At 44.0% G+C, this 20,988-nt stretch overlaps 1 protein-coding gene across 2 annotated transcripts in view; it reads right to left on the bottom strand.

The window, feature by feature from the left end:
- The window catches only part of Heca (hdc homolog, cell cycle regulator), a 176,912-nt gene that overhangs the window by 135,546 nt on the left and 20,378 nt on the right, over positions 1-20,988 (bottom strand). For both annotated transcript variants that reach the window (XM_076775786.1, XM_076775787.1), the window contains exon 2: positions 13,540-13,636. In XM_076775786.1, coding sequence (XP_076631901.1) covers positions 13,540-13,636 — 97 coding nt within the window. The remainder of the gene's footprint in view (positions 1-13,539; positions 13,637-20,988) is intronic.

The raw sequence follows: 20,988 nt of genomic DNA, 5'->3' as shown, positions 1-20,988 counted from the left end.
CAGTAAACGTCGGTGGCGTAATCGAATCGTTTCCCTAAAAAGCTACGGATTCGCCGGAAAAACAATCGCGCCGGTCATGGAGGAGCAATCGTATTCGGCGAAAGCGTATATCGTGACGGGCATCGAGGAAGCCAATGTCCCCCGCCGCCATTTCCATAACGGGATTTTATTTCCATTTTCTCGCCGGCGCGGCGACCCGGAGGATCGAGAACCAGAGAAAAAACGGGGTGCGATGTGGGCGAAAAAAATGGAGAATTTATGCGTCGCCAAGAATCGAGGGACAGAGGAGTCTCTGGTCGTCGATCCCTGGGATGCCGTCGACCGGATCAGGATAACGTTCGCCCCGGAAAGCTGACATAATGCAATCGAGACACCGGCTATGTGCAAACCAGATACACGCACGAAGTGTTTTGTAACACGTGGTATCCATTTCGGTGGTCAAAACGGTGGTAAACAGTTCATGGAAACCTGTAATTTTACCTTGTTTATATTCCGAAACCAACAATACGATTGAAAGAAATTATTATGCCCGTATAATTAGTTGATTTGGTAATACAGTGATACATGGGGGTAGCTGATATTTGATAGCAGTTATCTCCCTACGGCTCGCTCGAATTACAGTTGGACCTCCATAACTCGACCTCCGTAAGTCGAAGCTTTATTCTTTTCCCTCCGTGAAGCCCCGATAACTCAAAAAATAAACTCGAGTCAACTCGAAGCAGTTCTAGGCCTCTCTTAATCTCCGAAGGTTCGGATAAGGTACAATTTTCTTATTCTTAGAGGAGTCACGAAACACCAGATTCGATAAAGGACGCTCACGATCGTTTTGTCATTGATCGTCCACCCGTTCAAATATCGCGCGCGTTATGAAACAGCCAGTATATCCACGCACACGCTTTCTCCCCGGCGAATGACGCAAGAAACCGCGGCAAGAGAAGCCCGAGACGCGGCGAGAAAATTGAAAAGTTGTAATTGAAAGCGGTACACGTCAGTCGATGTGTTCGATCTCAGCCAGCAGAGTTTCAGGCTCGATCGGTGATCGCACGACGTTCGAGAGCGATCAAATATCCTCCAGGTAACCATTGGAACGGTGATTTTGTAACGCTTCGCGCGCGAGTCCGAGTTCGCGTTCGCACGGCCCGTTTTTATTTTATTTTTTTTTCAGATTTCAAAGATACCGGGGGCGATATTTGCCCAACACGTCGACCGCTCCATCGTGCATTCGCATAATCAAAAGCGATCGCGTTCGATGCATCGAGTATTCTTTCAGCCGATACAATTGATTACCCCAATTTTTTGGAAACAAAATCGTTTCTGGAAAACTCTGAGTTTAATAAACGATAATAAAAAGAAATTATATTTCGTGTGCTTTCGGAAATAAAATAGAAGAGCAATGGCTGCCACACCCTTCAAGGTCGATCCGTTCTTTCCGATCGACTCCTCGAACGAACACGACCGTACACGTTTCGAATATTATTCAGCGCGAAAGCCTGGGCGACTGACGTTCAGAAATTTTAATTAAACCGCAAATCCAAGTTCCAGCAGCAGCGCGTAAAGACAGAAATTAACATTTTTCCTGGCCACTAGCGCGGAAACTTTTATGGTCAGCGTCGACTCGAAACGACCACTCTCGGCCGCGTTTATTTCTGCTCGACGACGGTCCACGCGAATTAATCGCAATCAGAAGGAAGAGAACCGACCGCCCTGGTGTTAGACGAAATTACATTTACAAGTACAAAAATTCGCAGACTTCTGCTTTCCACGAGCGATTGAACGCCGCGAAAAGTCGCCCCTGCAATTTACTAGAAAAGACTGCGGTTACTTCGAATTAAACCGAGAGAAATTTACGAAAGTAAAATAGATTTTGGGTTCTTGGAGAATTTAGAAGAATCACGCGCGAGACCAAAAGAGGGAAATGTCGATCTAGCGAGAATAACTACCCGGAAAATTGCGTGCTTTCCTTTCTTTCCGGGAAACGGATAATCCGCTCAGGAGATCATGCTGGTAATGTTCCATGAATTTCAATATCCGATGTGTAATCGGAGATTACGCGATTGGACAGGGTATCGAATGGCAAACTACATTTCATGAGAATAATCTGCAGTCGTCTGCTAGAGGATCGTCGAGTCGGTGAATAATTGAAAAAAAATGTTTCGCCAGGTATTTGTCTGCCTGTGAATATTAGTTTATAGCACCGTACAAGCAAAAGCGATCTTTGCCACAGACCACGAGATACATTTGTAACATCATTGTTTCACACATTTCAGTATTAATAAAGAAAATTCTATTTGCTCCGAGTTGAGAAATAATTATACAAATTTGCACGATGACTGTATAAATTTATTTAGGATGCAGTAGCAGATACTGACTTTTAATAATACGTGAACCGTTATTAGTAAATTTACTAATTTACTTGCAGAGTTTGGGAGCTGGTGGAGCTTGATACGCGACCCGAAGTCACATTCATGCAGAATTAGGGTAGGTTAAATCGATTCGTTTGCAGACGGCCAGCGAGAAAATTACTATTTTGACTTGATGTTTATACGTTCGAATTGCTTAAACGCAATGTTTCGAAACCGACTGCTGGCATGGATTCAATATTTGCAATTCGCACTCGGAACACGAACAGTTCATTTACCGAGCTATCGACCCTGCTCGCTGCTAAAACGCCGGGTCACACGCGAAACAAAAATATTAATTTAGTTCCTCGACTGTTTACTTTCCGAAACACTCTGCGAATAATTGTTTCTTCTATTTCGTTACATACTTTTACTTACTGGAATGAATATTTATTATTATAAATTCGCTACCTTGTTCCTCTGAAGAAATAAATATCTTTTATTCTATATTTGATATAAAAATTTTTACTATGTAATTTCTCTTCGTATAAAAGGTAGCTTGATGGATCGTTAAAAGCTGAATCGTGTAGATTGTAAGATCTGTGAATACGTATTGATTCGCAAATAGACAGACGCCAAGCGGAAACGGGGTCATTACTTTCATCCAGAGTCGGTGGACGTTCCCCTTTTCGTCGGTCTCGCGGTTTCTTTTTGCTCGTGGCGGACGAGTTGGGCCACGATGGTCACAGGAAGAACGACATTTGTCTCGGCGATTATCGCGAGACTCGCTATTCGATGCTTCTCTCTTCCCGTCCCCCCAAACAGATTATTGTTTTCTTACCCCGTGGGGCTCGCCTTCCGAGTCGACGCGGCGATTTGTCAAAATGCGCGTGGAAATGAAATTCCGGAAACGACGGACCCCGGAACACGCGCCCAAGTCTGAGACCGCAAGAAATGCGACCGAGAACGTCCCCGAAACATTAATCTCCCCGTTTCGGTGGATTAACGACCGCGATTGGAGGGATTCCAAAGCTGCAATTATTGCCAATTAGCCAAATAAAATAAATACAAATTTTTTTGCAGAGTAAAGAAGATATCAGACGATGTGTAGTAATTTTGTAATGTTGTTTTTTTTGATCCAAGTATAAAGGAAAACTGTATTGGGGAATTGATGAAATCTCCTGTTCCACTTGAACTCCGTCCGGTTCGAGCCTTCGAAGCTCTCCTCGATGAAAAATGACGATGAAATGGAATATCCATTGAGGCACGAGAGCTGTCGGTTCTCGAAATGATGACCACGCGAAGAAAGGATAAAATCGTTCCGTATTATCGTCTTGTAATTCCCGTACGAAGTTGAAAGGTTACTTCGTTACTTGCCGTTTCACGACGACGAAAATGAGGAGAAAGTCGCGGCGTCTGTCATTCGCGCTGTTTCCCGTCGGTTATTAGTAATCAGTGTCACTCGGCATGAACGATGTCTCGGAAACGAAGACGCTACGAATACATCGAGAAACGATCGAGAGAATCGATCGTGTTCAATTCGTTTCGGTGTATTAGAAACCGCGTCGGATTAGTAACTAATCCCATTGCGAATATAAATCAACTCGAACGTCGTTAATCTCGACTGCTGCTACCGTACAACATATTCCATTGCAAGTACTAGGCTTATTCGGATATAAAGTATTAATTAAAAATAATTTTATATCAAAATATATGCTCCTCTTACACTTTCGTTACGTATAATAAATATTACATACGTTAAATGTTGTTTGCAGTGTGGTCGAAGTACTTAAAATTCAAACCAAAAATAATCCTGATCAAATGTTTGAACAGTTTGGTTCTATCCAAGTTACATCGTTTTAAATCAATAATTTTAAACTTGAATTCGCCTGATTGCGAATTTTGCTATAGGGCAAAGTAGTATAATCGAATGTTATTGTTCCCAATCGAATACTAACACGCTTTTCTGACCATGGACGAAGTTAGAACCGGGAATTTATCGCGAAAGTTTAGGCCGAACGCTTTAAGTTGTCCCTCTTTCTCTCTCACGACCACGAAAAGAGCCAGAGCGACCGTTTACGTACGTCAAGTTCAGGGCCAAAAATAGTTGTGCGTCACGTGGGGGCGAGAAAAGCGTGGGGCTATCTTGCATCGATCCGATTGAGGCAGGTCTGGATCTCGAGGGAGGCACGAGACTTATCCCGAATTCAGGGATAAATTTCAAGGACGGTCCAGTCGAGCCACACAAGATACTCCCGCTTCAAAGATCCTATTGCAATTAATATTATTATTTTTTATAATAGTCGAGGCTATTGTACTTCTTTTTAATTCTAAATAAATTCGATTGAACGACCGAAAAATTATTTGTAATTCTACATCCACAACCTGCGAGACGATAAAAAATTTGTTCCTCCAGGAAAGATAAATTTGTCACGATTTAAACGATAAGCACGTGTAGAAAGAAATACTGTAAACGTCGTGGTGGCAGAAAGGGTTGACTCTGTGTTTCGTATGAACGTTTCACCGAGATTTCCTCGAACGAACGGGGCACCAAAAGAAACGGAGAAAAACGGGCAAGAGGGAAAAGGGGTAGCCGAACGTAAAAATCGACACAATTATTTCTGTCTGAAATGCGCTCGCTCGCGAGCAACGGGCCGGTGAATTGCGCCTGGTTGCGTAACAGGAAGTCGAACGTTTAAGCTAATGACCTTTAATGCAAAGCTCCATTGTGCGCGTCGCGAGTCGGGCCTGGAACGAGGGTTAACACACAAAATGTACCCATCGGGGAACAAAAAGGGAAAAAAGAATAAAAGCAGGGACGCAGAGAGAGCGACGAAGAGGGAAAGGGAGAAAAAGAACGCACCCTCGAACGAGCGACTCGTTTTCTCGCGGCTCTAGCCTGCCAGCGGCTCGAATATGCAACTCGGAACAACGCACGTGCGTTCAAAAGCCCACGCGAAATCTCTTAATAATTGCTACCCGTAAATTAGCATCCCTCCGGAACGTGGGCGTGATTTATATCGATAAAATCCAGCGAGCGCCGCGGCGAGAAATTTTCATTCCAGGAGTCGGCGCAATGACCCTCGACTATAATTATACGGTCTCGGCGACGCCTTCGGTATCTGAAATCACTTACGACCAATGTCTCTTCGTCGAACGTTACGTAATAATTCGAAATAGTTCCAAGCGCTACGTTAATTTTAAACTCTCGGCTTTGGTACACGTATTACTGATATTTTTAAATATAGTAACTAATGTCCAATTACAAAACTGAAGGAGATAATATAAACATTATACAGGGTGTTCGGCCACTCCTGGGAAAAATTTTAATAGAGAATTCTAGAGGCCAAAATAAGACGAAAATCAAGAATACCAATTTCTTGACTGAGGCTTCGTTAAATGGTTATTAACAATCAAATTAAAAAATTTCAAATCGTTCTGGAAAAATTATTTTCGGTTGCGGGGGTCAATTACAATCATTTTTGGTGAATAGATATACCCCCGAAATCCTACTCAATTTCGAGAAAAAAATTCCTTACCGAAAATATAATTTCTGGCCAGAAATGTCTGCCCGAATTTTCATGTGAATCTTTAAAACATCATAACTTCAGAACGGATTGGACGATTTTGATGTTTAAAAAAGCGAACTATGCGTATTTTGGTGGAGAATATGTACAAATTGCAAAAATATTCGAAAAGTTGGTCCTTGATCCCGCAAAATGAGAAAAACCTCATAAAAATGGTCCAATTTTCAAACAGCCATAACTCCTACAATTGTGAATATATTTCAATGAAACTTTTTTCGGAAGTAGAGCTCATGGGTATCTACAAAAAAGTATTAGAAAACTTTTCTGTAGGGCGTCAAACAAAATTACTACAAATGAAAAAGGAATTTTTAAGAAAAATCGACAGGGGGTAGGTGCCTAAATTTTTCGACGAAAAAAAAAAATTTCAAATCGTTCTGAAAAAATTATTTTCGATTGCGGGGGTCAATTACAATCATTTTTGGTGAATAGACATATGCCCGAAATCTTGCGCATTTTCGAGAAAAAATTTCATTATGGTCGGAACTTTAAACGTTAATAACTGTTTAACGAAGCCTTCATCAACAAATTGGTATTCTTGATTTTCGTCTTCTTTGGCCTCTAGAATCCCCCATTAAAATTTTTCCCAGGGTTGGTCGAACACCCTGTATAATAAACCTTACATTATCAAAGATCTCCATAGAAGCAGTGAAATTTTAAGTAACCTCTAAAGAAATCTACCCTGGAAGTAGGATTACGTAAAGAATGATAATCGTACAGTTTTCATTATCTATAGCTCGCGAGATTTTTTAATGACATCGTTCATCCTCAACCTTGCTATAAATTTCTTGGTTTGCATCCTTTTGGTTCCAAGAACCAGAACGTGGTCTCGAGAGACAAGGGATCGCGTAATCAACAGTCTTTCGACGACTGTGAGGCGCGTCGATGAATTTGTATTTGCGTATAATCTCCCGCGGATCTCTTCGCAGCGAGATATCCGGAATTCAATCAAACTTGGACCGGAAACTGAAAGGAAGAGGAGGCCGGGGCCGATCGAAACACGGTTACGCGGCGTGGTTCTCGATTACGACGTAACGAAATTAGGAAAGCCAGCCCCCGAAACTGGCGAGAAACTCGACCGACCGAACTTCCGCGTCCATCGTTTCCCGCTAGCTCTGAATTTAATCAACGCCGCCGCCGGCGAGGGGCGCAACGCGTCGGGATTATATTACTTGGAAACTATCTTAGGAATAACACGGTTCTTGCTACGCCCGTCGAGAAATTCGCTGGCTTTAGGGGTCGTTCTGCACCGATACACCACCAGCCAATATCGCCTAATCCCGAGACCAGCCCCAAACGCACGACAGTTACCAATTTTGCAAATCCAATTTTTCCTTCGACTGCAGTACTGCGTAAAACTAGATTTAATTTGCTAAAATTACATTATTTTGTGTTAACGCGGACTTTCAAAATTTTTCTTGAAGACACGGATCAATTATACTGACTAACGATACTGTTGAACAAACTGGCCAGTGGCTATCGTCGGAATCGATTTCCCTGGTCGCGGGAAAAAGTAAAACTCTCGATATTTCTCCTTATACTCTTGTACACCGGTGTTTCTCCGACGATGAGGAGACAAGAAGAAGGCCGGTGACATCGATATCTAGCGGTACACGATGCACAATAAATTCTGTCTGGCGTTTCCTATTAGCTCCGAGTGGTTGAGCCCGATGCCGTATATCAGCGTCAGTTCATTGGGAATCAACGTCCATCGAATCGACGAAACGAGACGGCGAAGGAGGAAGAGAAGACGGACAGGATGGGAAAAGGAGTCGGGCCAAAGGGGGTAAGTGTGGTACCCGCGATGCAGAAACGGTTGAACCGCGTGCAAAAGGTTTTCGACGTCGTTCTTTTAATTAATCTCCGCTCCCTCGGCCACGAGTGCCATTCAGAACTCTACCGACGGCACACGGTACTCTCGCAAGTCGAGGAGGCTTCTGCTTTCGTGGCCAGGAACAAAATATTTTCCTGCGCCGTCGTCAAAAGGTAGCCAAGCTTCGCTACCTTTTAACCACATTTCCTCGGCCTCGTCCCCCGACGATTCTTCGCTAACTCTCCGGCCACGCCTAACGTCGTCGCGCAAAATATTTTTGTTGGGTCAATTCTATTTCCAGACTTTGTTTTAATTTTAAAGTTGCAAAAGATCGTCATTTGTAGCGGCGAAAGGACTTCGGAGAACGCGTCGACTACAACGGTTCAAAAAAACTGCGTATATACTTCGAACTGAAGTTTATAAAGGATCTACCGCGATGGACTTTAGTAACACTAGGAACGAATATTCGAGGAATCATTCGGCGTCGCAAAGGCGCGACACTACTTTGTATCTCGAGTTACAAACCAACCGCGGCTGCGACGCGATCAAAGAAGACCGACGCACCCGGTGGAGCGTTTGGCACGAAAAGCTGACCAAATTGTTTTAAAATATGGTCTATCTTCGAATAAAAGATATTTGTACATCAGTGTAGTATAACTTTAACTGCCTGGAACAGAATTTAAAAAATCATGCGATAGCGAAAGTGTCCAAATTCAGCTCACGGACGAGGTTTAACGAGTTCGACGCACTTGCAGGATAGGGATCGAACGACAGATAGCCTCGACCAAACACACGAACCAGACTCTCGGGGCCACACCCCGAAACGAACACGAGGAGTAACTGCACCCTGGCACGCCACTTTCCCATTTCCATCGCTCCTTTCGTCCCGATTTATTGTCCGGTCTTAACTACACCGTTTAGAGATCACCGGTGTCGCGCACGGAACATTGCAATCCGTTGGAATCGCAATATCTCCTTTTTTAAAGGACTGCCGCCCTCCCTTTTGCCCCAGTGTCTTGGAATTGCACTCGTAATCATCATAGGTGTCGGTATACCACCCACGTAACGCGAATATAAATCAGTCGGCGCGGAACGATGCAGAAGGGAGATCGAGGATTTAATCTACTCGGATGGGGATGAAATGAATCCGACGAATCTCTTACTAACGATGGGGCTTGGAATTTGGAGAAAAATACTACAGTAATGATTCTTAAAATGAACGTGATTCGTAAATTAAACATCTCTATCCTTATTTATTTAGGAACGAATGCATTTATGGACAAAACTATAATGGAATTCGTATCAATATGTTTGTGTTTCATTTCTGGACAAAATATTTTTGTTTCGAAGTTAGTGTATAATAAAACACGGAAGACCGCCTAAGGGATTAATAGATACCCGAAACGTGTTTCGGGGTTCACGGTTGCAGCGTGTTCGAGGCACATCTCGCATAAACAAGAATTACAGAACGGAGAGCAATAATAACCCGCGATCATGCTTCAACGAATGGAAAAGAAAGAGAGAAAGAGGGTTGTGGGGCGATTTCAGCGACGCGAAAGCGGGCGAGTTCTCCCTCGACTCGAAAACGGAACAGAGAGCCCCGGCCATGATTTCCAATTCACGCCAGCAATCCCCGGTTTTAAAAGCGACGTAAGCGCGGGGAGGAGAGAGAGCCGCTGCATATCAGCATTCGACGCGCAAAAGGCAACCTTGCATTCTACGATTCGTAGCGTGCAGAAAGGGCTTGGCCGCCCCTCGACGCGAGAGAGGGTTGGATGATAGAGCCGAAGGGGTTCGAATCGAACGTCACGACCGTGGAGATTATTCGAAACTGGAAGACCTTCCGGGGGCCAGTGTGCAGGGGAACCTTGAGGCTGGGTGGACTTTTAACGAGAGTTTGAATGCACAAAAAAGTCCTGCAGGTTTGGTGATCTTTGAACGTCGATCAACGATGACCACACAGTCCGTACACACGTTCGCTGTCAAAACGCATTTTCGCTGCGCGGGAAAACAAAATTAATTTTTAAAGGGAAACTTGCTACAACAGAAATGTAACTGAACTTAACAATATTTATGATTTTTGTGAAATCTGAAATCTGTCGAATCGATAAATTCTCCAAAGCTAGTGTTACCTTAATTGTATTTGTTTTTCTTTCGAAAAATAAATAAATACGTAGTGTGTAAGTATAGAAATTATTACGACTCTATCGATACTCAATAGAAGTTCGTGAAAAAACTAAACGAGATAGAAAGTCGTACCCGCAGAATATTTGCATCGACAGAGATCGATCAGCACTCGGAATAGCTGTTTATCCTTATCTATAACGCGAACTTTGTATCCACGGCGTGTGAAAGGGACTTCGTCGAACTGGAAGCCCGGGTCTTTCACTACTCAGACGTTTCGGCTCGTCGAACCGAAAGCTTCCAAAGACGCTTCAGACAGTTTCAAAACTCTCTTCGAATATTCCAAAGGATCGAATTGACCGAAAATTCGCGAAACAGCTAATCGTCTCGCTCGCATTTAGCCGTAAGAGGGTTGTTACTCGACACGTTGCCATGGCAGAGTTCCCAAGCAGAATTTCGAGGGTCGAGTGCGGTTTCTCCCGCGTATATGCACGCAAACAGCCGTGGATACTGACTAAAGGTATTGATCGTCTCCCACTACCTCGAGTTTCTATTAGACCAATCCCAGGTATTATTTAAATCAAAAACCGACGGGGATCGACGATATGGAAGAACCATAAAACGACTCATCGAAACACGGCGCTGCCTCGCTAGTTGCATCGATCTGCGGTAGGGATACTTGCATTAGGCTCACCCTCGCTAACAGGGATTATTTTATCTTATTAGAATTAAATATACTGATTTTTAACGCTCCTCGAATAAAAGTTGGTCGCTTTTTAACATACGTGAGAAGACCATGTCGATCAAATTCGCGGGTAAACCTAGCAGCGCATATGGGCCGCTTATGAGCTTATCGCGCGATCAGGCGACGACGACGAGAGACTACGAGGCAAAAAGTCGCGTGGAAAATTCGCTTTTTATTTATCTCGAGGTCCCGGATGGTGAGTCGTAAAACGCGAACCGTCTTTTCACGCGCTGGGAAAATCCGTCGCGCGCGATTCGTCTCGCGGCCAAGAATGAAAGGAATTCAAACGCGCGCAGCGGGCTTATCCCGCACGGCTGTAAACCTGCGGGGTCGTGGCCGCTGCTCCGTGTCCATTGTTGCTTCTAATAAAGCGTGGCCTTTTTCTGCGTTTGCAAGTGGAATAAATAACGTGAGCTTCGCCGTGGACGATGGAAAGGAGAGAGAGACGACTGAGACAGAGTAAGAGGCTTTTTATGGGCTACCTTCCTCGAGCTCGCACCCGCTGCGATGAAAGGTAGCGCGAAAGAGTCGGACATAAAAAGACCACCCTTTCCTCATCCCTCTCTTTGCTCACCCTATTTAAAAAAATACGCAACGCAGTCACGAGCACCGCGGCGATATTCCACGCAGCCTCTCGTTTTCGACACGGAACCGTTCGGGACCGTGCCAGGCGCAAATTAACCCCTTCGCTGGCGGTGTTTTTTTCGGCACCATCCCCCTCCCCCGCTGTTCCCCTCCCAAAAAGGACCCGGCAGGTACTGGTAACCGAAGTATAATGGGGTGACTACGTTATGGTTGCTCGTTTCGAAGCACCGCCACTTACCGAGCTCCGGAGGGGAACCACGCGGGCCTCTATTTTGCTAGTCATCCTTTTCTTCCTCCGCTCGCACGGGCTCTCGAAATTAGGGTTACCAACCGCACTCTTTTGAGAACACATGTAACCTATCCTGAAGCGGCGAAATACGACTCTTGGTCTTTTTCAAACAACAGAGAGAAATTAAATTGCGAAAACAAAGTCAAACAGGGCCATACGTATATAAAGGTTTTTTTTTTTTAATCAATCAATCTTTGAAGCAGATCTTGCATGCTACAGGTTACGAAGTCTATTTCAAACGTAATCGGTAGCTTGTTATATTAATATTCGTCTTTCGTCTCGTTAATTTGTGTTATCGCGTACGCGCGGAAGCCATTCTCGCGAGTCACGCGTTACCGCGGTTCTACGGTTACTAAATTAATTTTCACTCGGGCGTCGGGATATTAATTTCACCGGTCCACCGCCCACGTGACCTTGCGGCGCGAAATATAATTGCACGCGTTATTGGACAAATTGACACCGTTCGCGTAACCGCGTCGTCGAATCAATTTATAATCCGTCACACGATTTCCCGCGATCAAACGCATTGTGTGCGCTTTCGCGGGAAACTAGCCAAATTAAATCACCGCTCGATATCGTTCGAAAACATCTATTTTCATCGTATATCTTTGTTTATCATTGTTTTGGTCCAGTTGAGAATATTAACTAAAAAAAAACAACGTGACTCCCAAGTCCCACACCCGTTATCAATATTTTTCAAGACGGGTTTGATCCTATTACCAATATGTATAGTGTAAATTTATCTTTCGATCGCTATCTCGTTATTATTGTTTACCGACGAATATTTGAATCGACGAACAAACAATTCGACAGGAAGTTTCGTAGCTTCGTATCGCGAGCGTTTGCAGGCGTCCCGATGCAGTTCGAATCAAACGAGCCTGCGATTCCTTTGAAAATATTATTGCTAGGTAGAATAGAGTCGGTAGAGAATCGCGGTTTAATAACAGGCCCGTATTGCGTCGCATGAGCGAGCACATTCCCTGAAAGGGTGTGAATGCACACAAGCAACGACGGAGGCCGGGTATTGATTTCCACCCTCTCGTGTATTTGGGGTAGGACGACAGTGTTACGACGCAGTCGGGAAAGGATTCACGCGGTGGGAGTCCGAGAGACCTATACACGTACTAAAAGAAACAAAGAAAAAAAACGGACCACCCACTTGCGTGAGACATTATTTCGACAAGGTCGTGGCGTAGATACGTGACGCACATGGGGGCCCGTATCTGGATCAAGGACGATGGTTTAAGGGTGCGAGACCGTACCTCGGACGGCAGTAAACAAATCATGGCCGCAGTGAGACGCGAAACCCATTTACACAGCCTACGGGGTTTTATTATCACTAAGAACGTTACGATCCCAGGAACCGCGAAGATCGGAACAGATAGACCAATGGATCCTTTTACACGGGGCCATTTTATTATCGGTGGGCACAACGTACGTTCGACAGAAAACTATTGCCTTAAAATCACCGATAAACATCTTAGCGGCAGTATCTTCACGGACGGTATTTATTTATCGAAACCATCCTCGAATAGAACAATAGGAATTTGCATCATGGTGAAAAAGACCCATTCGTAATTTCTAATAAAAATTGTGAAAGACTCGACTGAATTTTTGCATATTTACCGTGGTTTCTGTGAGAGAATTTCTTCAAGAATCTATCGTTTTAATCTCTAGTACCAGAGTTAAGAAATAAAAAAAAGAAATAATATTTTGAAATAGTTACTCCAAATTACTATCAACGATAATCAGAATATTGTTTTCCTTTGGGCGTCGAAAAGGAGAAAAACCGTCGTCACGATTTCCTCGAGGAAGGTTTAAAGCGGGAGGATCTTGCTCTACGCCTTGACCTTGCTCTATCGCGTGCCTTCCGCTTTAAGGAATCTCGCGTATAGTTCGCTGCTTCGCTTTCCTGGCGCTCTATAGCGGGGGTTACTGTTTCAAACTTTCGCCGATCTGCGTGCGCACACGCGTTTCCCTCGTCTAACTTTTCTCAAACGCGGAATAGCGAGCACGACGACGTTGGCGTGGATCAAGCACGTATCCGGTTAATCACTCACCTTAATGTGATAGGAGTTCAGCTTAGTGCGAGGCAGACTGTTGAAGGCGCTGAAGTCCAGACGACGCGAGAAGATCCCGTTTGCGCCGCAGCTTTGCCTGCGAACAAATTAACAACTTAAATTGTCGGTTAAAATTCACAACTGGCATTTCCCGAAGGCGACGGTACTTTAAATATTTATCCTCCCACGTTAGACTTTGATTATAAAACAGTTAATCCCAAATATACGATAATTAAAAGAACGAAACATTATAAAAAAATTCGATCGACTTTTTGTAATGGCCTTTTCAAATGACGGCTTTAAAATCTCGTTGCGGGAAAAATCGGGGTTCCCAGGCATGTGTCTTGCGATACATAATAATTCCCGAGGTTCTCCCTCGCTTGATCACCCTCCGTGTACATCGTGTAAGTCGAGGGTCGTTGTTATAGGACTCGCGTTTATCCCTACGAGCCGACGAAACCGAGTATGCACGCGTGTTCTCGTAACTCCTGGCTCCGTCGCTTGTGAAAAAGAAGGTCCCCGTGTGTCGTGAAATATAAACCCTCCCGAATGGACGGAGAATTTATACCTGGAAGAACGTGCTACCCTCCGGGATCGACGAGCCATAGGAAGTTCCCGGGAGCCAGAAGTTTCGTCGAAACACGGTTGACCGTGGAGAGCAGAATATATCCAGAGAGACAGGGGAATTTGCAAGCTCGAAATCGTTCCCGTCCGATAATTTCTGTAACGTCTGCCACGAATACGTTTCTATCGGAGTTTCACACACGGCCGAGCCTGACGTCCGATTCTACTGTAGAGTCTGGCACCGACGTTCAACTCGATAACAGATACACCTTCAGTGGTCCGAAATTCGAGGCGGAACGAAGTTCGGTCACTTTGGAATGGAAATCGGTCCGTTTAACATTGTATGCTCGAAGGCCAACGTTTAATTGGAATATTGAAAGCTCCGTATGGCAATTTACCATGGGAAACTTTCTTCCGGCGAGAGCAGTTATTGATTCGAGAGCTCTCCAATCGAGTGAAATATAATTTCATTTTATAATTTAAATTTTATTTAGCAAATAGAGAATTCAAAGTTGGGTGTACGGACCCATATATTATCGTTGCGTTAATGGAATTGTTGAAAATGCAATTATAATTATTTTCATGATTTAATATTTCAGAGGCAGAGTTATTAAAATCCAAGTATGGTTTTATTTGTATAAAAATTATAAACCGAGATGATAAAAAGGGTTGCCGAAGCACAGTTGTCGAAGGATTAAATGAAAAGAAATAGAATAAAAAGGAAAAACGTTGCCATCTCGACTTATCCGCGTCGGCTGGTTGCAGTGGAAAAACACGGGTGCGCATTTTCGGTTCCAGCGAACGCGAGAATGGATCGTGACTTGTGACGATGACCACAGAGGTCGAATCGTTGGAAGGAAGTTGCGTCAGAGCGTCAGGAAGACACAAGCCTGGCGAACGAATGGTTGGACGAAATGGTGGGAGGGAACGGTCGACCTTAACCTTGACCTTTACTCGTGCGGGACCGTGCTCTATTGTCGCTCGAATCGGTAGTCTTTGGCAATGTCAACCGGGGTCACGAAAATATTGCGCGCCATCGTCGCGTACGCCGCATACACACTGATACGCGCCATCGCCTGAGAAAAACGATCGCGCGCATTTGCATTATGCAACGCGATCCGCGGCGTTCTTGGTGCATTGACCGAATTCCAGCGAGATGGAAACGAGAAATGCTCGTTTTGGAATACTGATTATATCGACGAATATGCTCTCCTCTGGCCGTCGTGCGCTTACATAGCGACACGATTGCGCGTGACGTTCGACTTAAATTCGCACTTGTGGTAGTCAATTCAAATTGTTTGAGTTCATTTTTTTTAAACCAATAAGCACTATCTTCGTATCAAAGGCTCCCTGGCTCATCGTATTATTTCTTCTTTTAATACGATTCAAACTTGGCAGTAATCCTAACAAGCGATTATACAAAGCGCTAAAAAAGCTCTAAAATTGCACAAAATTGTCGATTCCAAAACCACAGTCATTTTCAGCGATCGTCGCGAACGAATCGCACACGAAATCGAGCAATTCAGAGCTATTAACTAGAAAACGAGGTAACTCGAAACGAGATCGAATTCGATGTCACCGAAAAAGGTTGCGGGCAATTTACATATCTGGTGTAACCGAGTCGCATAATTGCGCTCGAAAACTCGATGTTTACGTTCGATTGCGAAAGGCAGAGAGTACAAATACGGACGCGGTCTCCGTAATTAATTTACAACGACCGGGCCGCGCTCGCGCGCGTAGTTATTTTCAATCACCGGCATTTACACGTCGCCTCTCAGTCGCGTTCCGACTCTCACGATGACTAATGCTGGTTACGCAAGCCCCGACGCGAAACAGGGAATCAATAGAGTCATTATTTCGCCGGTCGTCGGGAATCACGGCGTCGCGTGTCCGTTTTCCGCGAAACGCGCCAAATTAGCAACAATCGCGAACGTGCAATAATCGGGGTCCCTCGAGCACGACGAACCAACGCTATCTCCGGCCTCCGGCTGCATCGTATATATACAGGGTTGTTCGACCACCCCTGGGAATAATTTTAATGGGAGATACTGGAGGCCGAAATAAAACGAAAATCAAGGATACTAATCTGTTGATTGAGGCTTCGTTAAAAAATTATAGAAACCTCTCCGGCCACACAGTATATTTTCGGTAAAGAATTTTTTTTCTCGAAAGTACGTAGGATTTCGGGGATATGTCTATTCATCAAAAATGATTGTAATTGACTCTCGCAACCGAAAATAATTTTTCCGTGAATGATTTGAAATTTTTTAATTTAATTTTTTAATAACTTTTTAACGTAGCCTCAATCGAGAAACTGATATTCTTGATCTTCGTCTTATTTTGACCTCTGGAATCTCCCATTAAAATTTTTCCTAAGGGTAGCTGAACACCCTGTATAGTACACGAGCTACAGAAAGTGACATAACTCGAGTACACTTTCCAGAAGAAACGACAATTTTACTAAACCTGGAAAGAAATCGTTTAACTAAATTTGCGATATCGAAAAAAGAAGTGGCTCTAGAACACATTTAATTTTAACTTAATGAAAACATTATATTGTGTGTTTTCGATTTATTTTTAAACACCGAATTATTCATCTTTTCGACTTCACCGCTTATCGAGAGACACTGAATTTGCATAGCTTGCCATTTCGATGATCGTGAGAGCATTATCGTCGACGGACGGGGTCCCAATCTGTTAACTTTCTCTTTTAATTCCCAAGACTTCGTCGAGTAAAATCGTTAAAAAAAGGAACCCGCGGTTGAGATCCTAAACAACCGATCGCTGGCCATTAAGCTCGATACGATATACGACGACGACGGTGAAAAAAGGACCGTTTTGCGATTCAATTTATATTCCGCATGAACCGGTTTACAGGCCACCCAGCCGTGCACATTATCGTGGAAACGCGATTGGGATGGCAGCTACACAAGCGTTTCAATCAGAAACGAAATTATTATCTAACCTTGACGCGAGAGCAAGCTGCGCGTCACTTCCGAACGACCCGAAAAGGAAACCGACACTCCTTATCAGCGTTCAACAGTCCTATCGTTACAGGATTTTCACTAACTTTGGACACTCGAAAAATTTGAATTTTCAACTAACTACAGATTCGGGATTCCAAGAATATCGTACAGACTATAATTCAACTTCAATTGGTGGCTTCAAAATGTTCTTCGGAATGTAAGAGTGGATGTAACGCAGGCATGAATTTATTATCGCGTTGCGAGGCAAGCTGTGTATACACTGCCATAAATCAATTTCCTCGTTGTACGAATCCTAACTTATTTAGCAATCAACAGAACTGTTTACAAAATACGTGGAAAAAGCATAACATTGAAAAGATTGCAGTGAAATCTGAAAAACTGTTATTCTTTTGTTTAAGAGTTTATCGTTTCGTACGCGATGATAAGTAGAGCTTTGTACGCCTCAATTATTTACACTAGAAAAATTGTTACAGCTGGATGAAACATAAATATAAACACAAAGTTTGAGATAGATACGTCCAATAATTTTTTTAATTATTAAGACTCCCAGTTACTAATGAACATACTCATTGTTCCCGTAGCCGCGGGCTAATACAAACCGTGTGACTCGTTTCATCGACGGTTTCTTAAAATAGTTTTTGTCGAACAGGAAATCACCCGTGGTCGAGCAACACCTATTTATAGTCAATTTAATCGTATCGTTACACCGTGGAATTGATTGTGTCAATTTGAAATTATAATCGGACAATTAGCAAACTCGATCGTACTGAAAATACACGCAGAAACCTTTGCAAACGAAGCAGCGGTTTTGAACTTTTCCATGACGTAATTCACAATGTATACGAACAGAGTTTTTTCCATCCCGATGGACCCGATGGTAGCAGATATGAATATTAATTCCCAAATTATAATTTTCGCCGAACGATCAATCTCCGGTTTACCCGTTCTGGACGACGATATCGGCGAATCTCAGATTTTGGGTGGTCGCGATGGTAACCGGAAGTACCAAGGCTCCCTCCGAAACAGAAACTGTGATGTTCTTTATATCTGGTTTTAACTTTAACGAGTTACGATATAATTATTTAACGAGTCTCTTTCGAAGTTTATCGTTCCGTAGAAAATTTGTATAGAAACGGGCTCTGCGTCGTACTCGAAGAACCGATCGAAGATCAACGAACAGTCTGTCGAAAGATATCGCGATAATTCCAGCCGGGCAGCAAACATCGCGACGAAATCTCTTCGCGAGGACAACGACGACCATTGTGTACTTTGTTGGAAAAATTGTGCGCACAACCCTCCCCCGATGCTTCTACAATGATCTCGAAATCGGAGCCGTATATTACGCGGATATTCGCAAGCGAATCAGTTCTTGCAACCCGACACCGCCGCGATACGCCTGCCGCGTATCAGTCCGCCGCTTGTACTCGGTTTATATTTCTAGGAAGTCTTTCGTAATCGTAGATTTGTTCCTCGCCGACATGAATGACGACGACCGACCTGTACGCTACGGGACGCGCCAAACACCCTCTTCGTACCGTATCGCGTTGCGTGACATTGCGTGCATCGTCAGAGTTCATGCCTTATCTGTCTCTATCGAGCACCGACTCTTTTGTAATTTACCGCCTGTGGACTTGCGGCCGGTTAATCGGATTCCGGTTCCGCGAAACGCCGCCATTCATCCCTTGAAATACACTACTGCCTCGCTTCGTGCATCAATCCGAGCCACGGATACATGCAATGGACTCGCTACCCCTCCCGCTATTCGTGTTTCGTCGGCTACTGCGACCGCAAAGACTCTCGTAATTAACTCCTTGTACCGTGATTTTAAGTCCCGACGGTGCGTGCCACGATCAACAGTTAAGTGTTTATCGTACTTGCAATGTGGTTACAAAGACGACGAAACCGTACGTTAATTTATTTACGACATTCATTCGACGAACAATCGATACTGCTAACTTTATTTGTTTAGTACTGGAATTATAGGGCTATGGATTGTATGATTGAATTAAACAATATTTTACTGTAGAATATTTAAGGTTTATTCGTAACGCGAAGATATATCTTAGAGATCCGTTCGGTCTGAAATCGGTTTCTAAACTGTGCGGTTCACCCGCTGAAGAAAAGCGAGAATGAGGACGAACTCTTATCCTTGTATAATAAACACGTGAGGAGTTCGTAGAACCCATGGCCACAACAGGAAAGGAACTTTAGACATACACTGTCGTCACTGGAGATGATTTTTGTATCATGAGACGGTTAGGAAATTCAACATTTAGAAGAGTGACCTTAATTTATTAATGTCCAAACAACAGAAGTGTATTTTTGGTCACAAAGTATTCGGTTCTTCACGTGACCAGATGGGTCTTGGGCCAATCTTCAAAAGGGAAAAATCAACTCTGACAAGTAGAAGGAAACATTTGGAACTTAAGAGTAAAGAGCCAACGAAGAGTGTTACAAGATCCGCTGACCGAATTGGGCGTAGGCGTTGCAGCGATCGTGCAACAAATCCGAACAACAAACGCATTTTATGCAATCCGCGAGAGAATCAGTTCCAAGGAAACGAAACGTATTCGAACGAAGGCCGTGCACGCGTCTCGCAAAGTGATTTGCGAACCCGGTGCGTCGCCGCAAGGACGCGTGCGTTACACACATCCGGGCTGCAGCTTGTTAAGTTTTTCAAGGCCAGGCGGGCCCATCCTTGGAATTATAATCAGTCCCATTTGTCTATCGCTCCCGGCTTTGAGCGGTCCGCGGGACTCTCTCGGTGTTATTCGGTAATGGTTGTCGAAATTTAACAAATTCGTTGGCGTGGACTTACGATCACCACGCGACGAACAAAAGCTGAAGACAACAGAGAATCGAAGACAAGTTTCTTTTTTTGAATTCACAATTAGGTAGTAGGTGTACCTTGGGCATTGTAAACGATACTTTTAATTTGAATCGTAAACATTATTTTTCCGAATAATTACAAGGTAAAAGTTTCAGGTATATTATCACGCGAAGATGAAAAACATACGGGTTACGAAGACGGGGATCGACGCAGAGCGTCTCCGAGAGAACACGCGACCGGACAACTCCTGAGTAGCAACGCGTGACACCTGTGTACACACTCGAGTTGTGTATTTATAGTCGATAAACCGCTTGTTTACGCAGGCACGCGTTTCTTCGGCGCCTCTGATCGCGGCAGACTAGATTTGAAGAAAGAGAAAGAGATAAAGAAAACACAATCGAGTCGACGCGGAAAAGGAGTTTTAATAGAAATTCGTTTCCTATAGTCCAAATAAATTAACCCTTCACCCTTTGTGGTCGTGTATGTCTGCGCTTTGTATTAATAACAAGCTTTAAGCGAGAAGTTAAGAAAGCAAGAAGCTAAATAAAAATTTCAAATGACGAAGTGAAAGATGTTCACGCGTCGTTTGTTGGATAAAAATGAAAGGATCGATCATAGAACAAGACGTTTCCCAGAGAGGAATTAAAAATTGAATAAAGTCCCGATCCATCTGCATCGCCGAGCGAGGAGAGAGTTGCGCGTCACGCGGCTGCAATCGACGTATTAACGACGATGTTTTTCGCCCGAGGCATTTTTGCGCAGTTAGGCGATAAGCCTCTCCTGTGACTCAGATACCCTTCCGTTTCTGTTCCCAATGACGGCCCCCGCTATTTGCACTCCCGGCCACCTATATATCCAGAGCGCGAAAAAAACAAACGCTCGTTCCCGTTGGGCGTGTCGGTGCGTATCTGTGACGCAACGCGATGCACAAAACAGAGAAAAATCACGCTGGCGCGTCGCGAGATAATGGTCGTGTTGCATTAAAAACGAGCTGCACGCCGCAGATAACGCGACCAATTATTGCCGCGTCCCGGATAATCCCCGGTCGTGGGAATAATTTCGTTACAG

The sequence above is a fragment of the Colletes latitarsis genome, chromosome 10, assembly GCF_051014445.1.
Source record: "Colletes latitarsis isolate SP2378_abdomen chromosome 10, iyColLati1, whole genome shotgun sequence".
NCBI classification, from domain to species: Eukaryota; Metazoa; Arthropoda; class Insecta; order Hymenoptera; family Colletidae; genus Colletes; species Colletes latitarsis.
The sequence above is the reverse complement of the archived record's forward strand: the minus strand, read 5'-3'. Positions and strand labels throughout refer to the sequence as shown.